Source organism: Diospyros lotus, chromosome 13, assembly GCF_014633365.1.
Source record: "Diospyros lotus cultivar Yz01 chromosome 13, ASM1463336v1, whole genome shotgun sequence".
NCBI classification, from domain to species: Eukaryota; Viridiplantae; Streptophyta; class Magnoliopsida; order Ericales; family Ebenaceae; genus Diospyros; species Diospyros lotus.
Window position 1 is genome coordinate 13,329,923 of NC_068350.1, and position 13,298 is coordinate 13,343,220.

At 36.8% G+C, this 13,298-nt stretch overlaps 2 protein-coding genes across 2 annotated transcripts; one reads left to right on the forward strand and one right to left on the reverse strand.

Annotated features, from left to right (window-relative positions):
- Positions 1-3,845: 3,845 nt before the first annotated feature.
- LOC127788054 (protein FAR1-RELATED SEQUENCE 1-like) lies at positions 3,846-4,337 on the reverse strand. The gene has a single exon (XM_052316175.1). It carries the CDS (start codon positions 4,335-4,337, stop codon positions 3,846-3,848), a length of 492 nt encoding a protein of 163 aa, XP_052172135.1.
- Positions 4,338-8,758: 4,421 nt separating this feature from the next.
- On the forward strand, positions 8,759-10,549 carry LOC127788965 (uncharacterized). The gene has a single exon (XM_052317685.1). It carries the CDS (start codon positions 8,885-8,887, stop codon positions 10,421-10,423), a length of 1,539 nt encoding a protein of 512 aa, XP_052173645.1. The 5' UTR covers positions 8,759-8,884; the 3' UTR covers positions 10,424-10,549.
- Positions 10,550-13,298: the final 2,749 nt, after the last annotated feature.

Sequence of the window (13,298 nt, forward strand, 5' to 3'; positions counted from 1 at the left end):
AACCTAAGAATAACACATTTTTTCTATTTTCAGTTATCAAAAACTATCATTTGTGCTAAATAAATAAATGAAGAAAGAAACTATTATTAATTAACACTTATAGTATGCAAATATGATAACATACAATTATGTGGTGTTCTCTTCATATTTCAGTTTTCAATTTTGAGTTTTGAATTCATTTTCAGTTTTGTGTTTTGAGTGTCCGTTTTGAGATTTTTGAAAACGTAATCTTTTTGTTATTTTAAAAAATTGTTTCTTAAAACAAAAAATTAGAAAATATGTTTGCTTTGAAATTTTGAAAAATATCATTTTGTAATATTTTATTCAATAAATTTAATTTAAAATAAATTATAAACAATTGTTAATAAATTATAAATTATTTAAAAAATTAATTAAAAAAATTATATTACATATCATATTACACATTCGTATTCAAATAAAACAAAACAAAAAAAATCAAATAAAAAAAGAATTCAAAACAAAGAAGATAGAATGGATGGGGTCTTGCATAGAGGGGAGGCGATGATGGTGGACGCGAGATGCAAGGGGAGCGACGGTGGGCGGTAGACGGCGGCTCACATGGCCGGTGGCGGGCACGGTCGACGGCGGTGGTCGCGATGGTAGTTGTTGATGCGGTTGACGGCGGTGGCGGAGGCAGTGCTGTGTTTTTGGGTTTGCCATTTTTGGGTATTTTGGAGAAAATAGAGGAGGAGAGAGAGAGAATGGATGGGGTCTGCCAGATTTGGGGGGAGAAGGGTGGGTCGATTGCGGCTTTCGGCGGTGGCGGGCGAGGTTGATGGCGGCTCTGGCTGCGTTGGAGATGGCGGGCGTAGTGTTTGGCCGAGGTTTGAGAGAGAGAGAGAAGAGAGGAAAGAGAGAAGAGATTCAAGAATGGAGGCTGGGTCTTGGGGGAGGGGGGGAGCGTCTGCCACTGCGTGAGAAGAAATACAGTTATTTTTCATGTTTTCATTTTTTACCCGTGTTTTGGCTGAAAATAGCCAAAACAAGTTTTTCTTGTTTTGGATTTCCTTTACAAAATTTTTATTTGTTTTAAAAAATGTATTTTTGAAAGTAACAATGAGAACACGTTTTGAGTGTTTTGAAAAATTAAAAAAAGAAAATGGCATAAAAACGACAAAGAGAACAGAGCCTTAGTTTTTAATACAAGATCAGAACTATAACGTGATTTCATATCATTGTACTGATTATTTTATTTTTGAAGAGACGAACTTATTAGAAAACTTTTATTTTTGGAGAGACGAACTTATTAGAAAACTTTGAAGTGAGAAGTCAGATTTAGATGAAATTGTGAATCTAGAAGAGTCTTCCTCGAAAACAAGAAGAGGATTCCACGATACACTTGTAGTAAATCTAGATTATGTACCCGAATTGGTCCGTCCATAATAGGCTTCAAATAGATCAGCTCCAAATCTGAATCCAAACTCTGATCTAGATCCAGATCTGCAACCATTATATCCAGTTGCAGGGAGAAAAATTACAAATCGACAGTTAAATCTAAGTGTGGAGGAAGTGGGCAGATGGAAGAGAAGCATGCTTGTGCATGCTAGCATATATATATATTTGTGGTATATACTACAGAAATGGTTGTTGAAAGACCAAAAGAAAAAGTGCCTGCGTGTTCCAACTTATGCAGAAGGAAACGAACTCTCAAAGTAAATTCTCTGGCAAATAAGCGATTTCCGATTTTGTGATTTTGTTTTAGAATCAATAACTCAACCCATAAAAATCTGACCCAATTTTACTATGCGAAATCAAATAAGTCCGGATTCAGCTAATAACGATTTTTGTATTATATCTGATTTCAAATTTCCTAACACCACCTGCCTGGAAGGAAACGTAAAAGTCTTCCGCTCAAACAAGAAGACTGGGAGGGAAAGGTATGTTGGCCGCCGAGAAGGCGAAGACTAATTTGTGCTCGAATTAAGGGAGAGGATAGAAAACAAAAACAGCCTTCGCAAGTTGCACAACTAGCTATCTTAGAAATATATGTAGGAAGATCGAATTTTATAAATTATATTCTGAAGACTTGAGTAGAAATTCATTTTAATACAACTGGGTGGCGTGGCATGGCAATTAATTAATTGAAGCCAACTCTTCTGGAACACAAAGACAATGTTGAAAACCTGAAATGATTTAATTTTTGAGTAAATTATTTTGTTTGTATTTAAATTTTTGTCGTCACAGTCACCAAATTTTAATTTTTGTTACAGTTTTTTTTTTTCTTTTAATTTTTATCTATTTTTGTTAACGAAAGCTCACATAATGTATATTAATAAAAACTTCAAAATTATATTGCCCAAAATTATTAATCACATAATGGAGAAGCAAGTTTTGTAATAATTCATTGTAGATTATAGAAAAGCATGCAATCAGGGCCATGTAATGCTTACATCCAGTTGATCGTGTCTGTGATTGCATGCTAAGACACAAACTAAAAATATATTTTCATGGCCCTGATGCTTTTTCAAGTATTGCCCAAAAATATATTGTATGTAATAAAATATGGGACGCAACAACATTTATATGAGATTCAGAAATGGAGGAAATTAATCCATTACCAGCATATGTGATATAGTCTCTTCCTGCTAAGATTTCCAATTTATACAAATACAACAACATATCAAGCCTTAACCCATATAGTAGGATTAAATAAAAATCTTAAGCTCCAAAACTTTACACTTTACACAAATACCTAAATAAAAATCTACTTTTCACGAAGGACAATGCTAATTAATCCAAATATTCCAATCTTCTAAAACATTCACAGCATGTATTCCAAAATCTTTATATATATTATCTAAGAAGCATGGTAACCTCTACAAAGGTCACATAGCAATGTATCCGACACCCACATTGAACATTGACACTCATCGCTCACTTCCAAGTGTGTGTTATGACATTTGTCCAAATGTGCCCTGATGTTTTTCATGGCCTTGATGCTAAGACACGTCCTGTCTCATAAGCAACAACATCTAATTCCAATTCAACAGGTTTTACAGAGAAAATTTAAAAATTGCCTTGGCTGTCCTATCTATGAAGAAAGTCATGATAATGTAGTGCTTCATTCGACAAACAAATTCCATGTGCTCCCTTGCCTACAAGCGTGAAAACACCAAATATGAGAGTAAACTATGAAAGTTGAACTGAACTTCCATTCTCCTCTCAAGTGAGGGGTAAAACCATTGCAGTTCGTATATATTAACATGTAAAAACAATAGACCAGATCCAATTTCAAGTGAATTAATGATGTAAGAGATGAAGGTGAGTAGAACACGAAATGAATGCCTCAAACTTCTGGTGAGTTGTCATCGGGCCGTGGATGGGGCGCATACACTGGCATGAAGGGCTAAGCTATACCAAAAGAAGCCTACAAAAGAAAAAAGTAAGCACTAGGATATAACCTAAACGAAAGTCCAAAAATTTTAAAAATGACACCTTAGATTATTACCCAAATATCATCCAAGAACTTACCATTAATTTTGAGTACGAGAACAATGTCAAATCGTGATATTGTCCTTGTGTAAATCCTTCACTGAATACTTGACTATCTTGAACAATGTTTTGCATCAAGGCATTGCCTTCGTTTACTTTTGAGGATCCCACCTAGATATCAAACGAAAGTAACAATCATTACAATTAGGAATTTGAGCACTACATTATCAGATAATGAAAAAAAAATTAGAGTATACCTTCGCTTTCTTGGAACTCTTTTCCAACGGCACCTTCTTCGCTTTCTTGGAACTCATTTCCAATGGACTATTCTTACGAAACTTCATAAGGGCTCCCTTTGTCTGCAAGCATCTTGGATCCAAAATTTGCACGCTTCAAGCTGTAGCTGCCTCTCTAGCATCAAGAAATTGTTCTTGTACACTATCTTCAACATGTATATTACTACCACAACTAGGCTTCGTATTAGATTTCCTCAATGCAGTCAATTGAGATTCCATCCACTCCATAGTTGCCTGGGTACTATCTTCATCATCTACAACCAAGTCTACAAGCTTTGCAAACACACTGCATAACTTATCGTATCTTAACTGACTAAGCGTACTAATCCAACCATTGTAATTAATCTTCACTCTCGTGTAGGATCTACTGACATCTCTCCTCCACCACCCTAAGATATACTTGTCAGGAAGTGATATGATACCATCTCGAATCAATACTGTGACCATATGTTTGCATATTATTCCCTTAAACTCAAACATATGACAGTTACAAACAAAATTGTATTTCTTTTTGTCAATATCAACTGAAAATTTTGTCTCCTTGAATCTTTCGTCAAATATGATATCTTCCAGCACCTTGTAGCTCATACTAAGCGATCATTCCTCGATAAACACAACCTCGCAACACATTTTCCCTGTGAACTCATTCTAAAACTCCTTGAATTTTGAGATTGTGTACACTTCTTGAAATTGTTTCTCTATATGATACCTCAATGCGCATGGGACCATCTGAGAAAATGACTTAACGTCTGCCTAAAACTCCTTTTCAACTTTAGACCTTAATGCACGCTCATATTATTCAACAAATTGCTTCATTGAAGTTTTTGAGTGTATATAAGCATCGAAAAATGCATTCATGCTTTCACTCTGTTGGGTTGTTGACATCCTTGCCCAAAAACTAGTTTTCAAGAAACATGGCACCCAATGAGCTCTTTGTGTGTATAGTCCAGACAACCAATCGTTGTCGTGCAGTGCATATTTCTCAATCATTGAACTCCAACCTTGCTCGAACACTTCAGGACTATGTGATTCGTAGACAACGTCATGTACATCCGATAGAATTGAAGCCTTGCAACTATGGTTCCCAAACTTTTTAGGCAACTTCTTTAGTATATGCCACAAACACCACCTGTGCTAGCTGTTAGGGAAAATTATCTTAATTGCAATTTGCATAGCCCTATCCTGGTTAGTGATTATTCTAATGGGAGGCTAATCCTCCATACACTGAAGCCATGATCTAAACAACCACACAAAAGTCTTGGTGTCCTCGTTCGATAGTAGACCACATCCAAATAGTGTCGACTGCTCGTGGTGATTTACACCAACAAATGGAGCAAATGGCATGTCGTACTTATTGGTCAGGTATGTGGTGTCGAATGTCAAAACATCACCAAATTCCTTATACGCTTGTCTACATCTATTATCAGCCCAAAATACATTCCTCAATCGACACTCTTCGTCCAAGTCGACATTGAAGTAGAAACCTGGACAAAGGGCTTACGTTTTAGAAAAATACGCTTAAATAGCAGTAGCATCTCTTTCCCAAGTCTTAACTTTCTCACCTAATCAATGTAATTTCTACAATCCTTTTCCACAAATGTCAAGTTCTCATACCTACCAGCCTTAACAACAGTTGAGTTATAACTTTTCTGTAACGAGATTCCAGCTATATCATTAACTTGTAGTTGTCGCTTCACTTGTTCGTTCAACTGTCTATTGCATTTATACAACCTAGATTTGCTTGGACTTGTTTCATGGTTATGCTCAAGATGGATCGTGCTTATTCACCATGTTCCTAAAACAACCAATATGACAGGGATCTTAGCTTTACACCCTATTCGAATTGTTGGTTGAGGCTTCAAATAAGTGCTAGCTTGATTAGTTCTTTTGCCTTCTCGGCTACATGATAAGTCACATATCTTATGACCCCATCCTCACCCTTATTCGAATTCCTTTTTTTATTGGAAAACCCACATGGTAAGCATATCGTTTGTAAAATTCATAAATTTCATTCTTATCATTGAATTTCATTCCAATCTTAGGGATAAGATCACTATATTCTCCTACTACTTCGTTATTTAATAGAAAACCCTCATTATCTTAGCAATTTTCCTCATTATCTTGGAAATTTGCCTCATTATCTTTGACTGATTCCGAAAGCACACTATGATTCACTATATCAAAACAAGGTACAAGCATAAGATAGTACAATGTTACCCATATAATTTGCATTGTCCACAAACATTTTGTTTTTCTTGTTTTAAATCACTAATTTTCTCATAAATAAGGCCTTATTACCTACCACATTTGAATAATTTACATTTTTCCTCTAATTCTATGTGATAAAGTTACCATTTAGGGAAAAATCATACATACCTATGTTACTTATTGGGCCTATTCTTCGTCTCCTAAATTAGAATTGATTGCCTGCAATAAAATTAAAAAAATTATAGAAAATCAATACTTTATTAGAAGTATAATATGGTACATTAATATATACAGAGAAATAGAAATAATGGAGACCAACGGATTGGGTTTTTGCACCCAACCAAGGGCTGCCACAACTGGGATAGATACAAAGAAGTCGCAACCCAAATGCGGACTGCCAGTCGCACCGGCCACCGTGGTCGGTGGTTTTCGACAATCATATGCAACCATTCGACACCCAAAGACCCATTGACCAACATACCCAAAAACTAACAAGATCTAACGGCCCAATCTCCCTAGATCTAACATTAAAGACTCGAACAAAGCTAAAAAACGCGTAGGTGTGCTGATAACTAAAATGTCTAAAAGACTTACCTCCCTCCTTGTAGACTTGAGCCAATGGAGACGTGAGAGTGCCTCAGAGTGAAAGAGACCGAGAGAGGGTCGGAGATGAAGTCGCACGGACAAAAGATGACGACCCTTATTCGTTCCGAGAAGAAGGCTAGAGAGAACAAGAGGGAGCAAGTGAGAGAGAATATAGTGAGAAGAGTGAGAGATTTTGCGATGGATAGGGTTAAACAAGAGAGAAAAGAGAGAGAGAGAGAGAGAGAGAGAGAGAGAGTGAGAGAGAAGAGAAAAGAGAGTGATAGATTGAGCGTCGAAGGGAGGGAAGGACTGAAATTAGAACAGGGGTATTTTTGTCAATTGGACTTGGACCATGGGTGAAATTGTAATTATGTTTTGGTGTGGCACTTCTTCGGGCACTGTTTCTGGCCGAATAACATAACTCACCTAAGAATAACACATTTTTTCTATTTTTAGTTATCAAAAACTATCATTTGTGCTAAATAAAAAAAATGAAGAAAGAAACTATTATTAACACTTATTTAAGATTAGTATACATATATGATAACATACAATTAATTTTTAATACAAGATGAGTGCCATAACGTGATTTCATATCTTTGCACTGATTATTTTGTCTTTGAAGAGACGAACTTATTAGAAAACTTTGAAGTAAGAAGTCAAATTTAGATGAAATTATGAATCTTGTAAAGTCTTCCTATAAAACAATAAGAAGATTCCACAATATACTTGTAGTAAATCTAGGTTAATTATATACCTGAATCGGTCCGTCCATAATAGGCTTTAGACCAGCTCCAAATCCGAATCCAAACCCTGAGCTAGATCTATATATATCTGCAACAATTATATGCAATTGCAGGGAGAAAAATTGCAAATCCACAGTTGAATCCATTTCTTCCAAGTGTGGAGGAAGCGGGCAGATGGGAGAGAAGCATGCTCGTGCATGCTAGCATATATATTTGTCGTATATACTACATAAATAGTTGTTGAAAGACCAAAAGAAAAAGTGCTTCCGTGTTCTGACTTATGCTGGAGGAAATGAACTCACAAAGTAAATTATCTTATCTGGCAAACAAGCGATTTTCGATTTTGTGATTTTGTTTTAGAACCAATAACTCAATCCATAAAAATCCGACCCAATTTTACTATGCGAAATCAAACAAGTCCGGATTCAGCTAGTAACGATTTTTGTATTATATCTTGTTTCAAATTTAATAACACCACGTGCCTGGAAGGAAAAGTAAAAGTCTTCCTCTCAAACAAGAAGACTGGGAGGGAAAGGAATGTTGGCCGCCGAGAAGGCGAAGCCTAATTTGTGCTCGAATTAAAGGAGAGGATAAAAAAACAAAAACAGCCTTCGCAAGTTGCACAACTAGCCATCTTAGAAATATGTAAGAAGATCGAACCTGGAACACTTTAATACAACTGGGTGGCATGACAATTAATTAATTGAAGCCAACTCTTCTGGAACACAAAGAGAATGTTGAAAACCTGAAATGATTTAATTTTTGAGTAAATTATTTTGTTTGTATTTAAATTTTTATCGTCACAGTCACCTAATTTTAATTTTTGTTACAGTTTATTTTTTCTTTTAATTTTTATCTATTTTTGTTAACGAAAGCTCACATAATGTATATTAATAAAAACTTCAAAAATTTAATTGTGGGTTTTTTTTATTAATTTTGATATTAAACGATTTTTGAGTTTATATTAATGAATATTAGGTCAGTTTTTGTTAAGAATAATTGATGAAAAATTAAAAACTTAACCGAATTATAAGGAAGCAAAAAATTTAGTAGCTCTGGTGGTAAAATTTAAAGTACAGTTTTGCTTACAAATATTCTAAAAGCATTTAATGTATTTTATTTTCAGTATTTAAATATTTTTATTAGTTAAAAATAGATACAATATATTTTAAAATATTTTACTAAGAAATAAATTACTTAAAATATTTAAAAAAAAAAGAGTGTTATTACCTTAACCAAAAAAAGCCACTCGTTAACAGAACTTTTTAATAAAAATTGCAACAATTGTAAATGTGAACTACATAAATTTACTTCACGGACAACAACTAGCTATTAAACTACATTTGTTTAAAAAAAAAGGACATCGACAGGCAAAGTAACAGCAAAATTGCAGTCAGAACAAAGCTGCTTGACTATTATAATTATTTCAGTCAAGCAGCCTAAATTATCGAGTCCGATAAAATTTGCTGTTTATCTGAGCCGTGAGCGACGACGACGACGTTGGCAGTTTTGCATGTATACACTTCAGTGACTTCACAAGCCCTTCCTCCTATAGGAAATTGAATTGATCGACCGGCGACCGGGCAGAATCAATCAATGGGCAGTCTTGAGCTGCAATCCGTATCCAGCAAACGTGGCCGGAAAGATGCCAAGCCGGTAGCTCCACAGAGCCTTTCAGAAGCCGTCGTCATCAAAATCCGTGAAGGTCCTGATCGACAGTCACAGAGGATCCAATCCATGTCTTTTGCTCATATTTGCAGGGTACCAGAAGATCTTCGCAAGCTCAAGGAAACTGCCTACACTCCTCGGCTCGTCTCCATTGGTCCTCTCCATAGAAAAGATGAGCACCTGGAAAACTCTCCCATGGAAGATATCAAAACGAGTTACGCGACATTACTCATTTACAGGGCGACCGAATCCAAGTCCGAGGAGGAAGCCATGGAAATACTAAATGAGTATAAGGAGGAAATGACGAAGTCCGTCGACCAGGCAAAGACGTACTATGCGGGAGAAGCGGCTCTGGCGCTGAACCAAGAGATGCTTTTGGTGGATGCTTGTTTTATACTTGAACTTCTCTACCGGCATGACGAAAAGAATGAACCATCCAACGCTCTGAATAATTCACCAAGAGTGGGTGGTTGTTTTTGTTGTAACAAGGACAGAACACGGATGCATGAAGGTCAACAACGTTGTTTTAATTGCTTCAACAAAATTTTTGGCAGTGGCCGCCTAGCCTACCGCACTGTTCAGCGAGATTTGTTGTTACTAGAGAACCAGATTCCGTTCTTCGTTATTAAGAAACTCTTCGAGCTCACAGAGGAGAAAACCAGAGCCCGACAAGCTCGACAAGACGTTTTTCTTATTAATTGCGTATTGTCTTTTTTCAGTGATCTACTCGTCACCCTACCAGAAGCCAATGGTGATGACAACAGTACTCCAGAGATATATCACATCCTCCATCTTCTTCACACGCATTACCGTCCGGCCAATCTGCCGAAGGCCGAGAGTTGCTACCAATTCATCCAATCTGCTTCAGACCTAGAATGCGCTGGTGTCAAGTTCGAGTCCTCGAATGCCAAAACCCAATCCCAGTCGCGCAACGCCAAAAGCCCGTTCCAGGTCAAATTTGACGCCCCCTCTGGCCTCAAAAGGTGGTGGTTCTCCAGAGCTTCTTTCGAAATTCCGACGCTGCATATCGACGACTCAACCGAGCTGTTCTTGAGAAACCTTATGGCCTTCGAGCAATGCTGCCCTAGCGTGTCGAGCTACATTACATCGTATGCGTTCATCATGGGCAGGCTGATCAACACTTCCAAGGACGTGGATGTGCTCCAAAAGGCTGGGATCATATGCAACTATTTGGGGTCCCATAAAGACGCTTCTGATCTGTTCAATAAACTGTGCTCCGAAATTGAAAATGGGGATTTTCACTTCGCCAAGGCATGCAGGGATGCTGCCGAATACAGCAGCCGGCGCTGGCCGCAAGCTGTGGCGTCTCTGAGGCGGAATAATTTTAATACGCCATGGGCGTACATAGGTTTCGGTGTTGCTTTCGTTCTTTTTCTCTCGGCACTCTCTGGTTTCGTCGGCAATGTACTTAATTATCATTGTTCTGGGAATAGATCTAGTGATTGAATATGGAATGGAAATGAGTATAATGAAATTTAAAATTATCCTTGGGGAGTGGGAGATGAAGAGTTATAAAAATGTATCTCCATATTTCATTTAACAATAGAAATGAATGAAATGAAATGATATTTGATGTGGTCATAGGTTCCGTGCATACAACATGCGCACAGGAGGGCCTGGTCATTGCTACATGTGCCGTGCAAGGACCAACTAATTAATTAGGAAATACTCGACATCAAGCATTTCACCATTAATTTGAGATTTATGCCCCAACCCGGGAAGGCCGACTCTTCGTCATAGTCTATCAACCTTAGCCTTTGGCTGCACCCGAGAAATCTTACATTGGGTCCCGAATGTTGGCCTATGTAGTCACTTCTTTCTCCCTTTCACTCCAAAACACTCACGTGTATTTTTAGAAGAGAGGAATTATATTTCTTTGTGGAATGATTTGATGAATTAGATTACACAACCTTTTATAAGGAAGGTTCTATAAAAAACTAAATACAGAACATTAATTCTTATCTTTACCTAGAGAATACAAGAGATTTTATTGTAATTCAAAAAACTTTCTCGATTTCATCTTTCAACGTGTTGGATTCATTGTGTTGAATTGTCTTGAATTTCCACGTGAAACCCTCCATCTTTTTCTCTTCTAAATTCATTTGCTACCCTTTGATTCTTGTGCATGTTTAATACCATCACTCTCCCCCCTTAAACATGCATCTTTAATATCTTGAAAAGTTTCATTCGTTTAGTCACTCCGAGCTTGCTTTGGAGATGCTTGAATGCTTTTATTTTTAAAGACTTCGTCAATATATTCAATACCTATTCAACAATCTTCACATGTTCTAGCTTGATCTCCTTTGACTTAACCTATTCTCGGATGGGCAATGCTACATGTACATAGATATTTACACACAACTTTACACACATAACGTAAGAACATTTGGATTGTGTTAAGGAGATGAAAAATTTGGAATTAGGATCAAGCATAGGTTGAAAATGGTATTGATCATTTTGAGGATATGGGTGATCACTGGTCAGGAGCTACAACGGAAAATTCTGTAAAAAAATACGTCGTACTTGGTAAGCATTGGGCATGTGATAAATGTAAATTAGGATAATTGATATGTGGTTGGGATATTCAGGTAATGATATTATCGATAAGTAAGGGTAATATCTATTGACTTGAGGAAAAACTCAATGGCTAAACTTAGGTTTAAGTAGAATCATTTGAAATGGGGTCCTAGGACGAGTATTGCCTTAATCATTTGATTAGTCGAAGTGCAAATTTTGATGACACAATTTTCTTAAAGGGGGGAAAATGTAATACCCTATGTTGGCATAATGTTGCCACGTAATTTAAATGAGTTCAAAATACCGAAAAATGAGTTTGATGATAAAAATAAATCGTCAAATCGATTGTAGGGAGTATCCTGGAGATTAGATGTCTAAAGAGAAGGGAATGTCAGTGACGAGCATCTTGAGGCAAGATTTGTGATGTGAAAAGAAATCGGATCGGAGATGATTTTTGGTATCTCTACGATTCAGGCTTAGAAACAGAATGATTGTAAGGCACTTTTTGGAAAGTCAACGGAACCTTAAGTATGTTCATATTTACCATAAGGAGTAACCCTTAAGTAGTTTCGGAAAGAAATAAAAGGATTTGTGATCAAAACACGATCTTACATATATTTGAACCTAAGTGTAATTTATTAATTTTGGTCAAAGGAGGCCGAAACAATGGTTTTTCTAAATTCGAGGGTGAGATGAAGGGTTTAAAACTTATAGGGCTTAGTGAAATTATTGGATAGCTCAAGGGTTTCAAATAAGGGGACAAAATGAAATTTGGAAAATTAATGACAAGGGGTCAAAGTGTAAATTTTTAAAATATAGCCATGGCCATTGCCGACCAAGACACTACCACCGCCGCCCAGCCTCCAACTTCCATCAGGAAGGATCCCCTCAAGGTCCATCCTGGACTCCAGGGCATGGGGAGTTGATTTGGGTAGGGTATGGGCCAAGAATGACTAAGATGTGACGTCGGTAAAGCAAGGTATGGGTGAGGATCACCAAAAAATTGGGGCAGATTTTCAAGACAAATCTCAGCTAAATCAGGACTGTTTGAGGCCATTAAATGATTGTGATGATGATAAAGGCTCGGATTTGACAAGGAATGACTCGTTTTGGCTCAAAATCGGGTATAAATAGGGCTTGGAGGGTTGGCCGAAAATGTAAAAAATTAAACTTTGAATTGCTTGAATTTGGGAGTGTGTTTGAGGGATTGGATAGAAGGATTTTGTTCCTCGTATCTTGGAGAGCATTTTTGGAGAACTTGAAGTATTTTGGAGAAAAATCGAGTAGTATTCGAAGTTTGGCCGAAAGTTGTAGCGGATGCTAGAGTCGAGGCTTTAAGCGGCTGATCGAGGGCCTTTCGGTGGGTTTTTTGGGCAAATGAGGGTACCATCGTGATCAACTTAAAGAGGGCTACCAGGTGGTGTGGTCGGGGAAAAATTTCGATTGCTAGCAGCAAGGGGCTCACTTGAGAAGACGACCATCGTGTACAAAGCACGTGCAGGTCTTCGTGCATAGGCATGTGGATAATGCGTGAGCGCATGTGGGGTTAAGGTATTTTTTGAAAATTTTTAAATATTTTTAGAAAAATATTTTATGAATTATGGTGAAGAAAAATTTGAAAAACCTTGAGAATGTATTTATTTTAGAATTTTTGAGGAGAAAATAGGAAGAAAATGAGGATAAATTATGAAAATTAGATATTGATATTTTTTTGAATGAATATGTGATAGGGCTTAATTGTTTATATATTTTTATTTAATTTTTATCTTAATCTTATGTTAATTTTCTTACATAAATATGTATT

What these genes read in the sequence shown, in the direction of transcription:
- LOC127788054 (XM_052316175.1), bottom strand. Translation starts at nt 4,337, where the DNA reads ATGAGCTACAAGGTGCTGGAAGATATCATATTTGACGAAAGATTCAAG.
- LOC127788965 (XM_052317685.1), top strand. Translation starts at nt 8,885, where the DNA reads ATGGGCAGTCTTGAGCTGCAATCCGTATCCAGCAAACGTGGCCGGAAA.